The 21,856-nt window shown below is 31.5% G+C and overlaps 1 protein-coding gene across 5 annotated transcripts in view; it reads left to right on the plus strand.

Moving 5' to 3' along the window:
- The window catches only part of LOC118189844 (1-phosphatidylinositol 4,5-bisphosphate phosphodiesterase-like), a 163,880-nt gene that overhangs the window by 41,682 nt on the left and 100,342 nt on the right, over positions 1–21,856 (plus strand). For all 5 annotated transcript variants that reach the window (XM_035360518.2, XM_035360521.2, XM_035360520.2 and 2 more), the window contains exon 2: positions 19,266–19,421. In XM_035360518.2, coding sequence (XP_035216409.1) covers positions 19,338–19,421 — 84 coding nt within the window. In that variant the 5' untranslated portion in view covers positions 19,266–19,337. The remainder of the gene's footprint in view (positions 1–19,265; positions 19,422–21,856) is intronic.

Here is a 21,856-nt window from a genome sequence, read left to right on the forward strand (position 1 = left end):
TAGAAATATGCATGAAAAACATGTATTTTATTACTAATGATGTGAGTCGTGCAGCAGGTGACAAAACGCTTGTCCAGAACGTATCAGAAGCCCATCTGACATGCCAAAACTTTCACATCACTAAAGATCGTTTTCTTGATTTGGCCGAAATAGGGATCATTATTCAAACAAGGCTGAAGTACCACACGCAATCCAAACAATAGCTTATCACTATAATCAAGAAACTTAAAATCCCTTCATCTTCTCATTTCATGTTTAAACTATAGAAATGTTATTTGAATTTATTTCTAGTGCTGCTTAACGTTATTTTAATTTTAAAGAAATTATGTATGATAAAATAATAACTTTCAAATAGATAAATATCATACTTACGGCTAACTGTAGAGAAAAAAACGTATATTTCAGTGAAATGATCTGAATCAAAAATAGCTTTCCGAAGAATTTCGGAATATATGTTTGTATGCTATATATAGTACATTGTGACTTCAGTGAATTATCATTACGTACATATATTCTTTGCTCAAAAATACTCATAAAAAAGCAATGCACTTGCGACAGATTTAATTTGAATTAGGCTGTTAGAAGCCATTACTGTACTATCTGCAGATAAAATGTATGAAGTAACATTATTTGGGACGAGAGTATTGCCGTGTTATACCATAAACGGAGTTAAAACATCTTTCAGCATTGGGCGCTACGTCGACTTTGAGCCGAGATTGTTTCGCCAAAAAAATTTGAGTTCCTTTGATAAGAAACAGGCCACTTCTATACAAAACCCACAAAGTTCAAGTCATCCAAAACGAATTGGACATCCAAGCTAGAAGGTATACCAAAAGAGATTTTTCTCAATGATTCCTGGACTCACAAGATCACAGTTGTAGGTGTGCCCACTTGGGCAGTTTCTGAGGATATTTAAAATGCAACAATACATAGTTTTTTTTTTTTTTTTTTTTTTTTTTTTTTTTTTTTTTTTTTTAAGAAGCAGCAGTCTAAATGCTATTCACTTCGCTTCCGAATGTATGCCTGATTAATGTTCGCATTAATCGCTTATAATGCTGTATCTGCATATCGAAGAAACTGACAACATGATTTCATATAATGTCATAAAAATATCACCAGATATATTTCCGCGAATAAATAGTAACTAATCCTTCCTTTCTTGCAGATTAATTTTAGCCTGAATTATGTAAAATTTATGAAAATATTGTTTTCGAAAATATTTTCGGTTTTTGAGCATAATTTTCCAACAGTGTGTATTTGTCCATACACAGTAAAACAAAAATCTCATTGCACTTCAAAACACGAATCATGAATCATGCATCACAATGTCCGCAAAATGTATATTTTAGTATTTCATCCATTTTAGAGTAGACAAAATTAATAACATTCTTTGGTTTCATTTAGTGTAATATTTCGTATTCAGCAAATTAACCGAAGAATTTTCTGGCAAGGCGTACAGCTCACATTTTATTGTTTTTTAAAGCGATATTAAACCAAATAAATTCTTAAAATCAGGGAAAGAAGCAAACGAGACTTTGATATTCTCTATTTGCATGCGCACGCAATCACTCATACTCTGCATTTCCCTAAACGTTGTTTTGTTTGCTGTTCACTTCATCATGCACACGGAAAGTCTGTGACAGCGCTTTTTCAACAATGTTCCACATCGATCCGTAGCTGCAACCGTGTCTCTGGTTGAAGTCTGTAACTTGTTTCTCGTTTCACGCAATTCTCGAATAGTTATTCTGGAAAACTGAAATTGCTCATTCATAATTAAGAACAGCTCACAAATTTTCTTCACTTTCTCGTACTTTACAGTTTTAAATTAAGCAAAAAACTGACCTTGTATATACAGGTAAAGAACGATGAATCATCAGCATAAAATTATTAGGCATGAAATAATGAAACTAGACGTTATCTGAATTCAGTCGTATTCCATTCAATCTATCTTCATTGGCAAATTAATGAGTTAACCTTGAATTAATCTACTATTTCGTTTAAGATCTTACATTTAGCGGGGGGCGGGGGCCTGGAGGAAATCATAAAATTCATAACTTTAAATAATAGAATTAGTTGATTTCATTGTACATTAATATAATTAGAATTTAATTTATCTAAACTAAAATCACAGTTTCATATATTTCACTTTCTTCTATTATGAGAAAAATAATGCAATACCTTTTTACTAATGTAAAAATGCTTTCAATAGACAAACTTGATAACAATTATTTTATTTTGCTACGTTTGGGATCAGTATAATCATATCACATACTCAGGATCAACAAAAATCGGGTATATAAAATTATTAAATTAATAAATTAAATTAACATAATTTACAATGACCTTTTGCGACGATATATTGCACTTAAAAACTGTTTTTCATCATATTCTTAATTGCGAGTCAATTTCTAAACGAAAATATTAAACTAATGTATGTAAGATAACTGGAAGCATACTTTCTTGGTGTTCCGTTTCTCAAATTAATACTGCAGTTGATCTCACTAGATTCCACTTAGTTCATATCTCATTTAAGCATGAATTTGAACAAACAGATGCTGTAAAACTGCTTCAGTTGGATTTAGAAAAACTTAGACTCTATATTATGAAACATGATCATATTACATTAGAATTTTTTATTTAATATAATACTTATGGTTATGTTATATTAAAATAATATTTACAATTCATTTATAGCTTCTTCTTAACTCGCACAGCATAATTTAGTTCTCTGCGACGGGACTTGAATTTTTTGGTCAACGTTATACACATCTTCAGAAGTATTACTTTGTTGTATCTGTGACTGTTTATTATATTATTCTACGTGTAACCAATTCTGATAATACTCAAGAGCCCTAGAAATATTAAGTGTATCGAAGGTTTTTAAATAAGTAAATAAATTATCTCAGTGTTGCATGATGCAAAACGGATCTCATTCTACTTCACGTTTCGAGTATCAATTAATTTGAGGTAAAGGTGTTGAAAACTTTTCTTGATTAGCTTTGTAAACTTTTCACTTAACAACATCAATACTTATTTAATTCACGCTACATACAAACAAGACGCATTCGTACGAAACAGACGCAAAGTCAATGAGCAATAAAATTAGATTCAAGTGATTTTAATTCTATATATAACTGATTTAATAAACATCATTATTATAAGCAAAGAAATGTTTACGATATATTTCCCAATAGCGAACAATGATGCACTAAAAATCGTTTCATCTACTCAGTACCTTCTAATGGATGATTTGGCTGTGCCGTTTTTTGAAAACAATGGTTATATAACCAGAAATAACCAAGATAAACAGGAAATATTTACTTCAGCTTTACTTAATTTAAGATTTTTCTTGCTATATCTGCAATTGAGCTGTTTTGCTCTTCCAGATAACCTTGCTTATTTCATCTTGCAAAAGGTGGATCCTTTTTAATTATGGTTGTCAGTGTCTAAACAGATATGGCTACGAAACAGTGGTAATTTCATATGAGCTCAGATCTTTTAGGGGGCGGCGTCGCTCCATTGGGGTTTTCATAATTTTCCCTATATATAGCGTAAGTGCCAGCCAGTTTCCTTCTACTGCTAAAATGTTGTTCAGCACTGATTTTGCATTGCTTTTTACAATTCTATGAATATGAGAGAAATAAGCTAATAATTATTGAATACCGGTCGCACATTTTGTGCTAATTTAGTTGCATAAATTGAAATATTTAATGAACATTATTCCAAAAATAAAAGAAATGTTCAACTGTTACAACTACTTCTACCATCTTATAACATCCACCTTTTATCGTCAATATCTACGGCAAACTCAAGAATTTTCATTATATGTAATGCAATAATATACAATAATTATTTATTATTTAATGATTATTGTTTTATTTTTGTCTTAAATTTTAGTTTTGTTTCCCAGACTACAGCTTTTTTTTTTTATTTCTGCCATCCTATTGAATAGTTTGCTGCTATTCGTCGATATTAAATCTTCGTATTTTATCTGCTTCTGATATATATATATTAGAAGACCTCTAATATTAATTAACAACAGCCCTTTAATTCTTCTACTTAATTTGGCTACTTCACCTTTCTATTCTAAAAACAGTCTTTGCTTATAATAAACCTCATTGTACTGCGCCATTTCAAAATTAAAAGTCTCCATCAGATGAATTTTACATACCGTTGATGACGTAAATAATTTTACGACCTGAAACTCAACCATAAACTCAGCTGGAAACAAACATTGACAACCACAAACTCAGCTTTGTCCTAGGCTTTCTTTCGAATGCGTCAGACACTTTCCTGCTTTGCTTACTTAGAGCTAACATGTCGTCACTTTCTCCTCTATTTCCATCCATTGTACTTGTCTTTTTATGTAGAAAGGTACAAAATTGGATGAGGAATCAGAGCCATTTGCGCTTATAATGACATGTGAATCAGAACATGTTTCTAAAGCACTGTTTTGTCCAAAAATCAACTGTGTTGAATAATCACAAGGGCTGCGTCCGACTGCAACTACGCAATTACGCATTCACTAGCACCATCTGCAGTCAACGCCAAATTAAAATTATTTGTGTCTTCTCACATCTTAAAGTACTACATGTGTCCATATTCTACAGGTTAGAAATTACAAGTTTACCGTTTTTAATTGATTTAACTATCTATACTATTTAAACCCGTGCGCATCTGTCTGTTTGTTTGTGGCATTATATCCTTCGAAACGGCTGGGAGTTGAGTTTCGAAAGAGGTATTCCCGGATTCCAAAAATTCGTGGGAAACCATTTCGAACTTTCGTATTTTTGTAACACTTTAATCAGCCGAGATATTAATTAAAGACTCTGAAACTGATAATTTTCGCCCTCATTTTCTCGCTTTGAAATCGTTCAAATCGTAGAGCTCGTTAATAAAAATTTAACATACACAGAATTTAATAATCACACAATATGAAATAAAAATAGCACTGCCAAACATTAAATAAATTACTAAGGCCATATTCCGATGTTGAAAAAGGCATACGATTGCATGTGACGTCATTGCATGTCGAAAATGCTTCGTTAATGTTAGCATTTTAAATAAATAGCTGCTGTTTGCAACTTTTTTTGTTACGGGTTAGGATAACTGACACGATATGTTATTGCCAAGTTAGTAATTCTTTTATTAATATTGAGAAAAAGTTGTTATATTACATTAAATTTAAATCATGAAGTCATACGTATACATGTTAACCTAAAGTGTCAAAACTTTCATTTCCAGATTTGGAAAAAAAATTACCCATTGGTTGTTGCTTGCAAAGACTGAACTAATTTCATTGATAATAAAAATGTTTTTGCACATTTTCTTTTCAGGTGTATATCGAAGTTATAAATTTTGCTTTGGCTGCAGACCGCTAGTGTTAATTATCTCTTGTGCATATTTGTATTTATATCTATATAATATTCAGATAATTCGCACCAATATAAGAAAAGCGAGCAGTGAACAAGAAATCTATAGTGAATAGTAAAATTAAGAAAAAGAGGAAGAGATTAGCATTCTGCTGTGAACTCCACGTCCAAAAAATCAGTTATGGCCTAACTCTAAAATAAATTTTATATGCAGAAAAACACAATATCTGATATTTATATAGGATAAGAAATAAGTCTTAGCGGAAACGGAACCCAAACCAGAAAAATAAATCCTAAGTTCTCCTTACGAACGTTCTTAGGAATGAATCAAAGTGAAGAATTATCGCTTCTTTGATGGATATCTTTGAGCGTGACAGTTAATGTCAATAAATGCTATGTCCATTATCTCTAAGAGATGGAGACCCGAAAGCTTTTCAAGTTCAAGAGACACGAGTTCCCCATTTAGCAACTAAAGACACGAAGCATTTAGTCACTAACTTCTGCCCTTATCGTGACAAACTAGTTGCCCAGAAAAGTAGATTTGTGGGTAAAGATGAGTTTGTGTAATTATTGATTCGTTTCTAGGTGTATGACTGTTTTGTTGAGCACCAGGTATTTTATTTCAGATGTTCGTAATATTTGAACCATTTCCCGAAGTTTGAGACATGGATCACTTGCTTAATGACATGATCATCACTCCATTTACTGCTTGTTTGTCTTCTCAAATTGAATTGAGTTATAGGACTACAATTTTCAGAGAACTACTGGATGAAATACTATCAAAAAATTCTACTGCAAGATATATTATAGATATTACTAGATATCGCGTGGGAGAAACCTATATTTATGTCTCATCAAAGTAACTGGGCATTTAATTATTTTGTTAGTAAAATTCGTTTCATTGAGTACTCTTAAAATCGCATCTAATCTTTTTATTTTCCATTTAATGTAAAAAAACTTCTGTAACAGTTTAATATCATCACTTGTGTATTGAACGCATTTATTTAGATGTGATTTATTTTTCAACGACAGAAAAAAATAATCTCTTAGAAAAAATTGCTTATTACTGCTTTCGAAGAAATTTTGTTGGACAGAAGATAATTATATTATTTTGGGATTTGTTCTTGAATTAAAATCATTGGTTTCTAAATTTTGATTGAAAAAAGTAGGTATTACGTTTTTAAAAACCATCTTAAATATTCAGAATTCGCTTTAATGGATTCATTTTCGTACATAAAAAATAAAATAATTGCTTTTGGTATTAAGACACAATAACACGCCGAATAAATACTAATTCAGAACCTAAGTTCATTTGCGGTTTTGCAGCTGAAGATGATGGTTCGGTAAAACCATCGAAACTAGTCCTGTGAAAATTTTGTGGGTATAACGCTGATTTTTGTTGTTTGACTTCTGAATTAGTGCTTTTGGTATATTTTGATAGATTTGAGATCTTCTATATTTTCGAATTTCAAATTTTATTTTAACATCCATTTTCCATATGTAAAAGTACTTTTGTCCTTCAAAACGATAGGTTGTTATGCAGAAAATTTAAGTGAAATTTTATTAGATATGTTTTCGCTAAATTTGATTTGATTAATGAATAATTAAAACGAACAACTTTCTGATAAAAATGTGATAAACTTTCGCCCGTATTTATTACTTCGTTTCCGATATCCCTTTGTTTAAAGCTCTTTTAATAAAGATTAAAATGTGATACAGTAATCTAAAAATTAATGTTTAAAATACTCGTATAATCCAACATTAAACCTTAATTAGTCGTTTATTTAGAATGCAAACGGTCAGTTCATTTCGAGAGATACTACGATTAAACTTTTCATCATCAGATCATAATTTTGTTTTTCATGCTAAATAAAGTGAACTTAACTTTGCATATTTTTTTAATTAAGTTCCACGTGCCTTTTTAAAATTTTAAGCACTAATGCTCACTTTTTCCTCTCTCATATTCGTTTTGATAATTGATTTCACATTCCTTTAAAATCTAACATTCTTTATAAAATTTATTTATTGATTTCATTTCTTCTTCTTGCGTTTGTTTAGCGTAAATTAAATAGAGGACATATTAAAACAAATATTTTTTTCATACATGTATGATAGAAACACTTCAAAAATCTAACACAAGATTTTTTTGCAATTAATCATATTTACTCATAATACGACAGAACAAAATAAGATCGTGAAAGAAATTCGTTTTCAAGTTTTTGAAGTATTTAACAGGTTTTAAGCTGCTCGAAATGTTTTAAAACACATTTTGTTAATGTCTTGCTCTATATAGGATTGGCTCTGTGTATCTCTTCTGTCGAAGTCCATATCTTATACGTTCTATATAGGCTTTCGCTATGCAAAAAGGTAATATACAGAGGTAGCACTTAAAAAGATATTACTATGCATCCCACAATTTTATATAGGTTTGTATATTTTTAGACAATGCATGAAACAGTGGACGTGTGAACATCATATCTTAACGAGAATAGAGACAAAACAAAAAAGGGAAGAAAGTATGAGCTCATTCAAAAAATTAGTCAAAAGATACTTTAATATGATAGGTGAAAAAATATCCGCAATACTATTCCTGTATAAGATGGTATGATGCAGATTAATATGGAAAGACGCAGTCCAAAAAATTTAATTCAAACAATTTCTACTTTTAGAGCAAAAGGGGGAGCTATACAAATTAAAATGAAGAATTACGTTGATAATTTAAGTTATAATTTTGAGTTTAATATCTTATCTCTTAAATATATGAGCATACAAACCAAAATTCCAACTTTAGGTTGCAATAATCCTAAACCCTTGTTTTTTATTCGGTTATTTAGCCTCTCCGCCATAAAAATAGTAGCTGCATATAATAAATCGCTGTTGATTGTGATATTTTAAAGTTAAACGGCCTCATATGATTCTTATATAACGTTTTGATGAAGATATTGATATAACACTTCAGGTAATAACAGTTTCAAATTTGAGAACCAAAACGTAAATTAACCAATAAAATTAAGTTCAGTCAAACCTAAATAATTCTGAAAGAAGTTTTCATCTCGGATATGTTGCATTCTCACTTTTACTTCTCTAATTTGAACTTTTTACAGTTTTTGCTCTTTCCCCCATCGAAATTAATAGTTATAAAGATATAAAACCAGCTAAATATTGCATGTACAATAAGAACTGGCGCGCAGATTGCTTCTTTTATGTTGTTTACATTACAGTAAAAGTATGCTTCTTATGAATTAAAAAAAAGTGTTAAATCGGTGCTACGATCAAGCTTCACTATCTTTCACGCATCAAGCTATAAGTTTTACTTTACTCCCGTAATCATGTTCTCTGCTGCGCCAGTGACTTGTGTGTATGTGTGTAAATTATTACACACCAACAATCATTTAGCAGTTTTCACTAAATAAAAAAAAATATGTGTATAACTAAAACCTGGGAAGTTAGTACGTTTATACTATAAAATCTGTAACTAAATAACGCGCTTGACACTGCAGAAAAATAGCTCTGAATTTTGATTTTTACTTTGCTGTGTGATTATCTCCTTCCTACTCCAGAAAGAATACAGATTCACACAATAAATTTTGCAAAATTTCTTCTATTTTATATACATATACCAACATATCTCCCCCCTCTCTCTCTCTCTGTATATATATATCTTAGGTTTATCTTAGGTTAAAGGTCTTAGGCATTTCTCTGTTTAAATTTTAGGAACATCAAACCACATCATCCACCAAAATCATTTTACAGGGCTTCACATATAAATCGAGGAAATCTTCTACCAAGATCTTCATTTCTTATTTAAGGAAACTCTTAAACTACTAACGCTTCAATAACTTAATTTTTGAAGCAGTCGATGACACCAAGACTAATTTAGTCAAATTGGGAAAATTACCATTTACGTCGAAATTTTGTATCTTAAATTCTATATCATTCTAAAGTAAATATGACTAAAAAAGAAGATATCCCATGTTGCATACCATTCTAATCGAATTCGCTCGAAATTTTGGAATCTTTAGGTTTTCTAATTAATTCTCCCGCGTAGAACATTATCTATGTAATCTATGTTTCCTCAAACAGGTACTTTAGAGACCACTTTATCGCAACTAATTAATTAATTGCGATAAAGTAATTATCTTTACAAAGAATGAAAATTTAGTGCTCGGTAACCTGGTTCATTGGCTTTATTATTCCAATTTCCTCACATGATCTTTTTCAATGATAGACATGTTTTTAACAAATTCTTCAATTAACCGAAACAAATTTCTCTTCGCTAACCAGCTGTAAGCCCTTATAGAAGTTCAATATTTTCCTCATTCATACAAAATCTTTTTATTTTTTCGTCGAAGCGACACGTGCTTCCTCCTTTATTGTATTTTCTACCTTGTTGCGGGTTAAAGTGCATACATACTTCCTCGTACGGGCTCGATCATGTGCCGATTTGTTGCTAATAGATTGCAATTTTTTCGTAGAAGGGATGTGGCCGCGGATAACAGAGATTGAAGTGATCAAATTTATAAAAGAAAACTGACGAAAGTAATTCAGATTTTGACATAATATCAAGGACAGAGTAATCACCTCTATAATTAGTGACATTGTCAGTATGAATGAAAGAAAGCTCAGTTGGAAAGTAAGTTTAAGAAGTAGTACATTTCATTCAAAGTTGACAGTTCTTTTAAGCCATTAGCAAGAAATAATTACATGGTGATCGACATGTACTATTGAAAAAGTTTTGTTTTATTAGCTTTGTAAATTACAGGGTGGCCATAAAAACACTTCCCCGAAAAGTGATAAATTTCCCCGCCCTATCCGCTCAACCAGTTGAAATGAAATTTCAGATGGTGTTATTTGAAGGTATGCACTCGAGATTGTGACAATTTAAAACAATACATATCTCACGGTTACCATTACAGTATAAAAATTTCGAAGTTTTCGAATGGCAACACTCACCTCTTTTCCTGAGCCAATTTATCGACGCATTGAAAAACCATAAACTGCGTTGGAATGATACACGTATAATGAAAATTGCCGGCGTAAAACATTTGCAAAAAAAAAAAAAAAAAAGCATTAAAAAGGACTAGTTACAACACAAGAGAGGAGAAGGAAAAAAAATTATTGCTATTTCAAGTCTTCAACGTGTCCAATTTGACTGACGATAACGCGTTGTATGCGGGGGATTGTTGACAACAATGCCGAACGTAACGTCACAGCAGGACGTGTATAACTTCATGTTTTATGGCATCGTTCAATTCTAACAGATTTCGTGGCTTTAATGTGTAGACCTTAGTTTTTATATGATCCCAAAACCAAAAACCCACCGAATGAGGTCGGGGATCGGTGTGTCCACGAAACTGCGAATTACGGGAAATGGCACAATCTTGAAACGTTGTACATGTTGAAAACTTGTAATCCACTAAAAAGTATTTTCCCTCTTCTTTCTTGTGACTGTTCTTCTTTCTTTCTTGCGTTGTCATTGGTCCTTTACAACACTCGACTTTGCAAATATTTTACGTCGATTGTTTTCGTCATACGTGTATCGTTCCAAAAACCATTTATGGTTTCTCAATGAGTTGATCAATTTACACAGCAAAAACGTACGTGTTACCATTAAAAATTTCGAAATGTTTTCATTTTAACTGTAACCGTGAGAACATGTGAACTGTAATCGTGAGATTGTTTTACATCATCTTAATCTTGAGTGTATACGTTCGGTTGTTATACATCATCTTAATTTCGAGTGTATACGTTCAAATATCAATATCTGATATTTCATTTCAGTTGGCTGAGTGGATAGGCCAGCTAAGAGTTAATATATCGGGGAAGATTGTTTTAATGACTACACTGCGTATAAGCTAATGTTAAAACAAATGAATATGTAGAATGACAAAGTTCAGTATTTGAAGATCATTGCTTTCAAATCTTGGTATTTAAATTGAATTGTTTGAAGATAAATGGCAATATAATTTTCATATTACTTCTGAAAACTTACGCAAACCTGAGGGTTGTACTGTATATCTCAAAGGTATTCAAACATATTCAAAATAAATTTGCTTTACGCTGATAAATTCTTACCTGTAAGTTGAAAATTAAGAGAACTAGGTGAAGTTTTTCTAAATTTCAAACATAAAAATATGTTTTTTATAATTCGATCTAGATATACTTCAGTCTAATTACGGTATGTCAGTTATTTTATTTCCAAAAATCGGGAGACGCCAGTTACGTCATTTGTCTTTCGTAATTTGGTATATAATCTAAATAAGAATAGTAAATTTTTCGAATTCTGTGAACGGAAATTTATTGTTAAACAAAAAGGAGGAAATCATAACAAAAATGTCATTCCCATTTTTAAATAAAAATGTCTACTATGTTTGTGCTTTTAAAGAAGCCTAAGTCAGAAGTTTCAGAAAGATGCAGAATTTTATTATTTCCATCAGATTTTATTTTTGATGTAGATGAAAATAAATAACTAGAAGATCTAGAAAAAAAATCTACATTCGAGGTAGCATTATGGAAATTTCGAAACAGCTTTCATTAATTATACTGATGATTTAAAACAAAAATTTTAAAATACTCTCAAGAAGAAGGTGATATATTTTTTTAATTGGTCACTCTGTTATAATGAACTGCCTACTTTTACAATAAGGAATATAAATGAATGATCTTATGTCGTTCGGCTTGGCTTAAAAATTCTTTTATTTTACCCATAAAGATTTAGATTTTCATTGCTCCAGTTTCGAGTTCACGTTCATACATGCGGAAATATTCATACATATAATCCTCATATTGCAACATCAAAAAATAATCACACCGAAACTAAGAGTGCAAAAGTTTATATCTTTTCCGAATTAGGATATTGCAGTAACGAATATTTAGGGATTCAAAGGTAACGAATATTTTAGGGAAGTTTGCATAGCTCAGAGTTATAATGAATCTTTCATAAGAAATTATTTTATTTCGTTTTTAAACATGTTAAAAATTATTTAATTTCCAGAAGTATTAAGTAATATTAGAGCTGTATTACTTAATCGTTATATTATGCATTTTTCATTTGGTGGCAACTCAGCAACTTAAAAGAATCCTCAAAGATTCTAGAGAAAATTATAATTAAAGAGCTTGGATTTAGTTCTGCGTCTTCCGTGCTATTTGACAACATATAGACTAAAAGATTTGTTTCCTGTCAGCTCGGATGAATGATATGAGGCGCATATTACACCCAAAGCATAATTTTAATTCAGTGTTTAGTTCCTGAATGTATTTCCGTATGAAACGTTACTTTTAAGATATTAAAATTCCAAATAAAATCAATGTTTTCAAATCGTAATTTTGCACGTAATACATATATGTGTTTTTCTAATATGATATCATAAAAGCAAACTTTCTAAATAAATTATCCATCTCTTTATATTATTATACACACATTATGGTCAATAAAACAATTTTCCAACCCTAAATGAGAAATTTCCAACCCTAAATGAGAAATTTCCAACCCTAAATGAGAAATTTCCAACCCTAAATGAGAAATTTCCAACCCTAAATGAGAAATTTCCAACCCTAAATGAGAAATTTCCAACCCTAAATGAGAAATTTCCAACCCTAAATGAGAAATTTCCAACCCTAAATGAGAAATTTCCAACCCTAAATGAGAAGCAACATACTTAATGTTTCACTCTTGGTAGTAAATATGAGCCAGATTCCCTAAAAAAGCTTTCAACTAGGGCATGCCTTCCTTTCGCCAGATAGCCCCGTATGCTTTGCCGTAATCCGAATGTTATAATACTGTTGGCAATGGCTTCTTGGAATCCAAGTGAGTAAAACCTATATCAGAAGTTCACAGTGCTTGTCGTTAATTTCGAGTTTGCTTTTCGTCACTAAAACAACTAAGTTCAACAACAGGGCGATTAGAAAACATGATTTAGTATAAACAAAATTTTCTTATCCAGACTGACCCAAAGGCTTGTAACTTGGAACATTCAAATGGCAGTTTGTTTTTCAAGCGTTATCTGGTTTATCTAACTTGACCCACTATTATTTCTTGTATTTTAATTTATTGACACAATATATTATTATTTCATGCATACATCCATACACATTCTGCGAGAAAAAAAAATCAATGCCATTCCGCGTACACTACGGATTCTGCGCCTTCCATGGTTGTCTACCTTAACTCTTTCGCATCGAGAGACGACCAAATCTGTTTTCAACAAACATCGAAAACGCCCGTGTTTACGAATTTGTCTTGGAATAGTTTTCCTTTCCCCCTTGCTGCTCTTGGAGTTTTTTCTGCGGTTTCTTCCATTGTGTGCAGTTTCACCTTAGGGCCGGATTGCACCTGCGAACGTCATTGTACCTGCGAACGTCAATAGCTTTCCGTATTTCTCCTTTATTTGCTTCAAAAGAATGATTGACATGTCTTTTAACAACTCGCGAAACCAATGAGCCATACACTAACGTGGAGGGGAAAGAACTAGGTAGAAAATAAACGAGGCGTTGGGGCGGTTTGCCGTTGCCTGAATGAACGGGCGTTACGGGCGGCTTCGATGCGAAAGAATTAAAGGACCATCTATTGGCAGATTATAACGCAGAAAAGTCTCCAAGCAATTTCAGTTTAAAAATTTCTGTTGGTTACAAAATTAGGTAATGCAGTCAGTCTTTGTGAGAATCGTCCTTTTTTTGGGGGGGGTTATCTGTCGTTTGTTAAAGTTTTCATTATTCCTGGAAAATCTACGACAGCCATTGTATGTCGGGGCTCGAACAATACGCAATAAAACTGTTTTGAAATTGAGGATAATCGCGAAAGAAAAACGGGGAAATTGACTGTTAGAATGTGCACTCATTTGTAATAACTTCAAGATATTACTTTTTGATAAAATTTTGATTTTTTTTTCTAACATTTTTAATTTTGTGCGATTTTGTTAAGCCATATTAAACTTGTTTGAAGTTTGGAGTGTCACTTAATTACAAATTCAGTGTTTTAAAAGTGTATATTCAAATTTATGAATTAGACTCTAGAAATTCGCCAAAAACTTAGACATTTTTCCGATGCTTTCTTTCGTAGGTAAGTATGGTTTTTAGAAGAGGTGGTTAGAAATTTAGAAGTAATTACATCCTATAGTATATATGTCTTAAATTATGTCTAAAAACCAGCTTTTGGGAAAGCGTTTAAATTAACGGTATTTTACAGTTTCGTTTCGAAAGCATGTTATGAACTTACGTTAAAATTATATTCCATGTTAGTACATATTTTTTGTTAACTTCAACTGTAAGAACATTATCTTAACAACCTGTTTTACAGTTATAATAGAAAAATTCCGGTTGACCGTCGATTAATTTTTGTCCGGGGAACAAAGTTCAAAACCTTGACAGTAACTACCTTTCCTGTAATTAGACAGAATTTAACTATGGATTGGTTAACTCATTTGTCACCTGAATTGACTTCAATAAATGCATCTAATACTTTTTTTCCTTCAATAAATGTATCTAATTTTTCCATTCCTTCTTTTTCAAGATACTTGAATCATTTCCGTCTGACTTTAAACTGTTTCGCTGTCGCTGAATAACCTTCCATAGAATAATTCACTTATTTTCTGAAATTCCTCGAAATATTCCAGCATTTTTGTGAGAGACATTTGTGTATTTTTATGTTAAGCAAGGAATTCGTCATTCAGATTCTTGCTTTTGGAATGCATCCTCTGTAAAGGAGCCAGAAAAATCAATCTAGCAGAGGCAAATGACCTGCTTGTGTTGACGGTTTGAAAACGAATCTAAAGAACGCGTTTTATAAATAACTCCTCAAGCAAGACATATTGTTTGCAACGGTGAAAGCGTGTGCTGTATACAATTACGTATACAACCATCTAAATGCACGCATTTCCCCCCGTTGAGGATAATTTGAAATATTTCCAAGTCTTTTCAATTATTTACTTTGTCAGATTATGTATGCAATTCAGCTAAGATACATATATGCTGAAATATCTTTTAAATGAATACTTGGTAATTGCGTACAATTGGAAAGACGCTGCAATGGATGTGTAATATTTTCTTTGTTGTAGCTTACCAAAGCCATTGCTAACAGATCTCTGATACTCTTTTTTTAACCTGAATCACATAATATTAGATGAAACTGAATATTATGCAAAATTCTAGTAGTTGCTAATCATCAAAGATAGAAGAAATAAATTAAGGAGGAGTCGCTTTCAAAATATTTTGTAAAATAAAGTCTCTAATTTAAAAAATCAGTAAAGCATACCAGAAAAATCCACATTTACACAATATTACATCAAGTAAAAAATAATCAGTCTATAAAAGAACATAAATCTTATTGTAGAGGTTAAGGCAACAAGGATCATCGTAATATTCATAAATTTGCAGGACTAGTTTCGGAGGTTTAAATATAGAACCCCCTCCTTCAGCTGCAGAAGTGCAAATGATAAAAGACAAGCCAGTGATAAGATGAGGAGAGGAAGGAAGTCAAGTAACTGTCGCCATCTACTGATGAAAAATGAAAATAACTATGAAATTATTTCCTTAAAAGTTGAGGGTAAAGATTGATTGGAACTGAGCTCATTAACTAGAACTGAAAGATTTTTATGAATATGAAACACCTCTAGAAAATCTGATTTGCAAACGGGAGATTCTTATTTAATAATTTTGGTTGCAGAAAAATGGAAAACATGATTTTCTGACCAGATTTTACACAGATTTTCTTTCAGATTTTATATTACGCCCAAAGGGGTGTTTATTTAACGTTTTGTGCGTTATCTTTATTTATTAAATATCATTTTCTTCGCACGTAAACCATAAAATTCATTTCAACAGCAATATCGCAGAATAATTTTAAAATATCTTTAGAATTTTCGATACATAGTATCACGCGCTGGAGATAAAAATGTTTTTTTTTTCGTACACTGTTGTCATTCCCCCTTAAAAATCGTTGAGTTTGTTAATCAAAAATTCTTTAATGTCTGACAAAATATGAAATAGATAATAAAACAAATTCCAAATCACAGTAATGGAGTGCACTCTGCAGGTGAAAACTAGAAGGTTAGAAACATTTCGAGCATTCGGAACACATACAGTTCATTTTTACATATTTTAAAATTTTATTTATTTCTCTTATTATTCGGTACAATTTGCAATAATAGAGCGCATTCTGCAAGGGGAAAATAGAAAGTTAGAAACATTTTGAGCATTCGGAACACATACACTTCATCTTTACGTATTTCAAAATTTTATTTAGTTTTCTTATTATTCGGTACAATTTGCAAATACAGGCTTTCCTAATTCAATTGCTATGCGTTTTCTTAAATTTTAATTGCGTGCATATATCTAATACATTCAGTTCAGCCATCATTCCCAAATTAACATCAACATAATATGTTATGTTATAGTTAGCTCAAACGAAATTGGACCGTAGGTACCTGTCCTTGAACTGAAGCCGTTGAGCGATTTAATAATTAAATTTGCAGTAATGCATTGAAGAATTAGGATTGAACAAAAGTACAGAGTTAAATTAAGAATACTTATTTCAATCATCTTACAATGACACGTTAAAAATTAGGACTGAAAAGCGTTATCAAGCTTTTTGTGCATAGTTGACACAGATAGCCATTGCAAAGTACAAGAAATGTTATTATGCTCTACATATATAAAGTTCAGAGTTTTAAGTTAAATGATAGGTTAATTACCTAAAGAAGCATTGTATTTGTTTGATTTTTATCTCGTTAATTTCATAGTAGTCATTAAGCTTGCAAAATACGAGAGCGGAAATAAAGTACAAATCATTACTGTCATATAAAATTATAGAAATGGTGTGTCAAATTTATAGAATTATTCCCTTACTCTTCTGAATTTTAAGGGGCATTTAATTAACTGAAGCATTTGTGACATTCTTTCATTACACCTATTTCGACAAAGTGGTATTCAAAATGTCATTCGCGTTACCATTCTAAAATTGGAATGGGCGGGCAGAAAACGAAAGTATAATTTCACAAATTGATACGTTCCGTAAGCTGGAACAAAGGGAGGATCTATTTGCTTCACAGTCAAATTCCAGTACAGTGCATGAAGTCTAATGATTGAGGGAAGAGGTTTCTAAAAAGATAAAAAGAGTTAACTAATAGGTCAGAATATTCTATTCGCCATTTCTGGTATGTTCAATTTTAGATATCAAGCTATATCAAGGCATATGCCTTGAGGTATGAGTGTTTTAATTAATGAGCTTATACGGGTGTTAAACCTTTTCCTAATCATATCAAAAAGTAGTTCAACCCTAATTAGCAGTAACCTCGGCTTATCGATTGTTTCGATTAGCTCGTTTCAAAGTATATAAAATGAATTTAAAATTAAATTTACTAAAATTTTTTTTCAAAGTTAAAGATGTTTTTGTGAGTGGCTGCTTAAAAAATTAAGAAGAAAATTGGTAGCTACAAACAATCCTAAAACGAAATAGTTAAAATTTGAAAAGTTCTTTTTAAGTTTAAAACTTCTTAAGTTCCTTTTTAAAATTCTTTTAAAAAGTTCTTTAATTTATCTTTCTTAGTGTAACTGTATTTGCTTAAGAGTCTGTTGAGAAATTCAAAAGCAATAAACGTACTTTCTCATAATTTATATTTTTTAATGATATGTCGGCTTTATTTGCAATACATACTTATTGCCAATGTCATACACTAGCTATCTGTATTTTGAATAATCGTTTGATTTAACTTTCTTTAATAAAGTTTTCATTTCTTAACTTTCTTTTTGACTTTATTGTATCTTAAAAACATTTTGAAATACGATATGTCAAATTAAGACAAAATTCTTTTAATAATGCAAAGACAAAATTCTTTTCTATGCTCAGCAAAAATATGCCTCATAGAAAAAAGATACTTCTATAATTTAGATTTTACGGATATACGAATAAGTTGAAATTCCATTTATTTTGGATGCTTAGAATTCTAAACCCTTTAGTTAAAGGCCCACAAAAGGCCTATTGATTATGTCTTCTGAACATTGCCAGTTCAACAAAGTTGCAAATCTCGGAGAATGTGCTAGCTTCATGGACATTTTCATGGCTTTTCTGATGTGTAACACAAATACGATCCAGTTTCTTTCAAAAAGTCTTTGATAAATGAGCCTTCCCTTAATGCTGATATTCACATGTTTTCGGTGTTCAAAACAATGAAGGAAAAAAACAAATTAATCGGTTAAAATTAAATATGTAACAAAATAAGAGCAAAATGTCAGATTTTTTTTTTAGTCCAAAGGGATTTGAATCCCGAAGGACTATTAGTTTCGTTTTGACATTTTGCGTCGGACTCATAAATGTCGGTTCACTTTTCAAACTGTTGCCACAAAATGTTAGAGTCCTGCATTACATTTGAAGAAATTAAATAATGAAAAATCTGCATAAATGTATGTATATTTCTCGTATTGTGATAAAACAACGGTACATAGAGTCATCGAATTTTGAATAACGTAATCCTCCAACGAATATGAGCATGTGGAAGACCAAATTTGAAATTTGAAATTTGTTTTATGATCGATTTCCTATTTTTTAAAACTTTGACGAATTTTTGATTAACAAACTCGAGGATTTCAAAGCGAGCAATGGCAACGTTGTGCAGAAAAAACATTTTTATCTCCAGCGCGTGAGTCTCTGTATCGGAAATTCTAAAGATATGCTCGTTTTAAAACTATTTTGCGATATTGCTGTTGCACTGGATCTTATGGTTTAAGTGCGAGGAACATGATATTTAATAAAGAAAGGTAACACACAAAATGTTAAAAAACGCCCCTTTGGACGTAATTTAAAATCTGAAACATTTCAGATTTTTTTTTTTATTTTTTTATTTATTTATTTATTTATTTTATTTATTTATTTATTTATTTATTTTTTTTTTTCTGTTTCAGGAACAATTAGGTCCGGACCTCTTCGATGAGTCTTGTCCTAACTGATCACGAGTCATCAAGAATGCTGAAGAGATGACCAAACTCTACGAATTTAACTGGCAACGACCTGTGCCGCCAGCGCTGCTCAAAGGCTGCATATTTGACCGGTGGGAAGAGGTGAGTAAAATTGTCTTATTTTGCCTTAATACCGCGTGGATTATCTTTGACATAAAATTAAAACACCAAACATTTAACTATTGTTACTATTTAAAAAAAATTATATTTCTTTTTCCAAAAATACCAACGCATGTAAAATGTATGCAATATTCTAGGTGTACTAAAATTCCTTTTGATGGTTAGATCTTGTCTTAAACTATAAAGTGACTATTCGCTTAGTTCAACTTGTACAAGTAACAACACATAAAAAGGATGAAAAGACCTTTTATTCAACTCAAGAACAATGTGTACAGTTGGCACTCCTGGCGCTTACAGGGCCTCGCCAATACTTTTGGCGGCAACTCAAAATAGAAACGTAAAGTAATCCTAAATTGAACATATCAACAGCCGAAGCTGCATAGAGATACGGCTCCCGCCGTACCACCGATGTCGACTAACCGGCAATTAATATGCACTGCCGTAAAATAGCAAGCTTAAGTAGCAGAGAAAAAACGTGGCCGAAAGGCAGAACATACTCTGTTTGAAGCAACTCAGACACCGGCCTAAATAGTAGCTTTCTGTTCTACTTTGCTTAATACGCGAAACTGAAATCTCATTTAAGCAACAAGGCGTGGATTGAAAACAAAGAGCTATAGGAAAAGTTGCTTTTTCAAAATTAATTGAACTGTTAATAAAACTTAAAAAACCCCGCAAGGGTAGAAAGAAAATTTTGTAACAGCAGTTTTTTTTTTTTTTTTTTTTTTTTTCTGAGCGTACATTTTCCGTTTTGAACTATTTTAATATATTATAGGTTGATTTGCAACATATATGGCAATTTCAAGTAACAGCACATCTCAAGAAAGAGAAGAATTGTGTTCCTATGATTCTTATCGTAGAGATTACATGTCGTATATCATTCTTATCGCAGAACTCTCAGTCTTCAAATAAGTTGCCTCATGACTTCACTAATTCATAAACTCAAACAGAAGGTCAAATAAAAGGTTTCGCAACATTTGAAACAAGTGTCTTTTTAATTAGATCTTAAATAAAACTTTTAAAAACTGTATATTTTACTATTGTTTCTTTTCAAAATTGTTTAAATAGATTAAATACTCTCGATATCTCTGCTATTGATAAAAATCATGTATTTTAAGGATAAAATGCGGATAACAGCAAGTGCTGAAATGCTTAAGTCAGATCGAAACAGCTAGTTCATTCGAATTCTGACTGCCGAAAACACCTGTCTTAGGAAATGAAGGCGATGGAGCGATTTAATAATTAAATTTGAAATGATACGTTAAAGAATTAGGATTGAAATGCTTTATTGAACCTTTTTATGCTTAAGTTGACACGAACAGCCGTTGAAAAGTACAAAAAATATTCTTATGCTATTCATATCGAAGATTATGCGATGAAACTGGATCACATAAAAACGTTGCCGTGGTAAACGGGAAACTGGATCACATATAAAAGTGTGCTGCCTCACGTATACTCATACTACCAAAGAAATAAAGATAGCTTAGGTAAAAGCTTCACTATCAGGATGCGGAGGTCAGAAGTTCAAGTTGATATTTTTGGTCATGATACGGTTTGTTATGTAACCACAAGAACTGATGAAATCATTATTTAAAAAGCGAAAGGTCAAATGAATAATGTATACCGTTAAAATAAGGTTTGTAGTATATTATGAGAGAACATAAATATTACCCTAGCGAGAGCTGTATGTTCCATTAAGATGTCTCACCTTCTTTGTCATACGTCTCGTAGAATTTCACAGTCTCGTATTTCTTCCTTCTCATAGAAGTCTGTGATCTTTCCTTAATATTGCTCCTTGAGGTACATTTCTTATTTTCTGCAGGGATACCTAAAAAATAACTGAGAAAGCTTAAAATAAAAAGCATTTAAAGAAGAAGGTAAGAAAATGCCGGCAAATAATTGTAAAAGATTTATTGCTTCGCCAAAGCGATTACGTGAAATTTATGAAGCTATTTATGATCCTGCTGAAAATCACATGAAAAATATACGTATAATAAAGAGCACTCTGACTGTTAAATTTAGTCGCATAATGAGTGACGCAATGTATATTACATTTCTTGTAGAATGAATACTCATCCCAAGCAGCACTGGAACATTCGTAGAACGTTAAGACAGCGTTTTGCTAAGATGTTGCTGATTGGCCTTTATAACGTTCTGCACCATAATCTGAACTCGTACCCAACTGCATGTGTAACTTATTAACCAAATTTATTATATAACCATAACTTAATAACAGCATGTATGCTTCTATGTATAAAACTGATATTTTCCGAAATGCTTTATCATAGGTTGCAAGAAGGGAATGCTCTTCACGTTACAAATACGACTGTTTATCCTTCGAATAGCGACTATTATGATGATGTTACATGCCTGAAAACGGTCTTTATTACTTTTACAAGCAGTGCTGATAAAATATGACA

This window comes from Stegodyphus dumicola, chromosome 1 (genome assembly GCF_044657685.1).
Source record: "Stegodyphus dumicola isolate Sdum_Otavi_A_Nest chromosome 1, ASM4465768v1".
NCBI lineage: Eukaryota > Metazoa > Arthropoda > Arachnida > Araneae > Eresidae > Stegodyphus > Stegodyphus dumicola.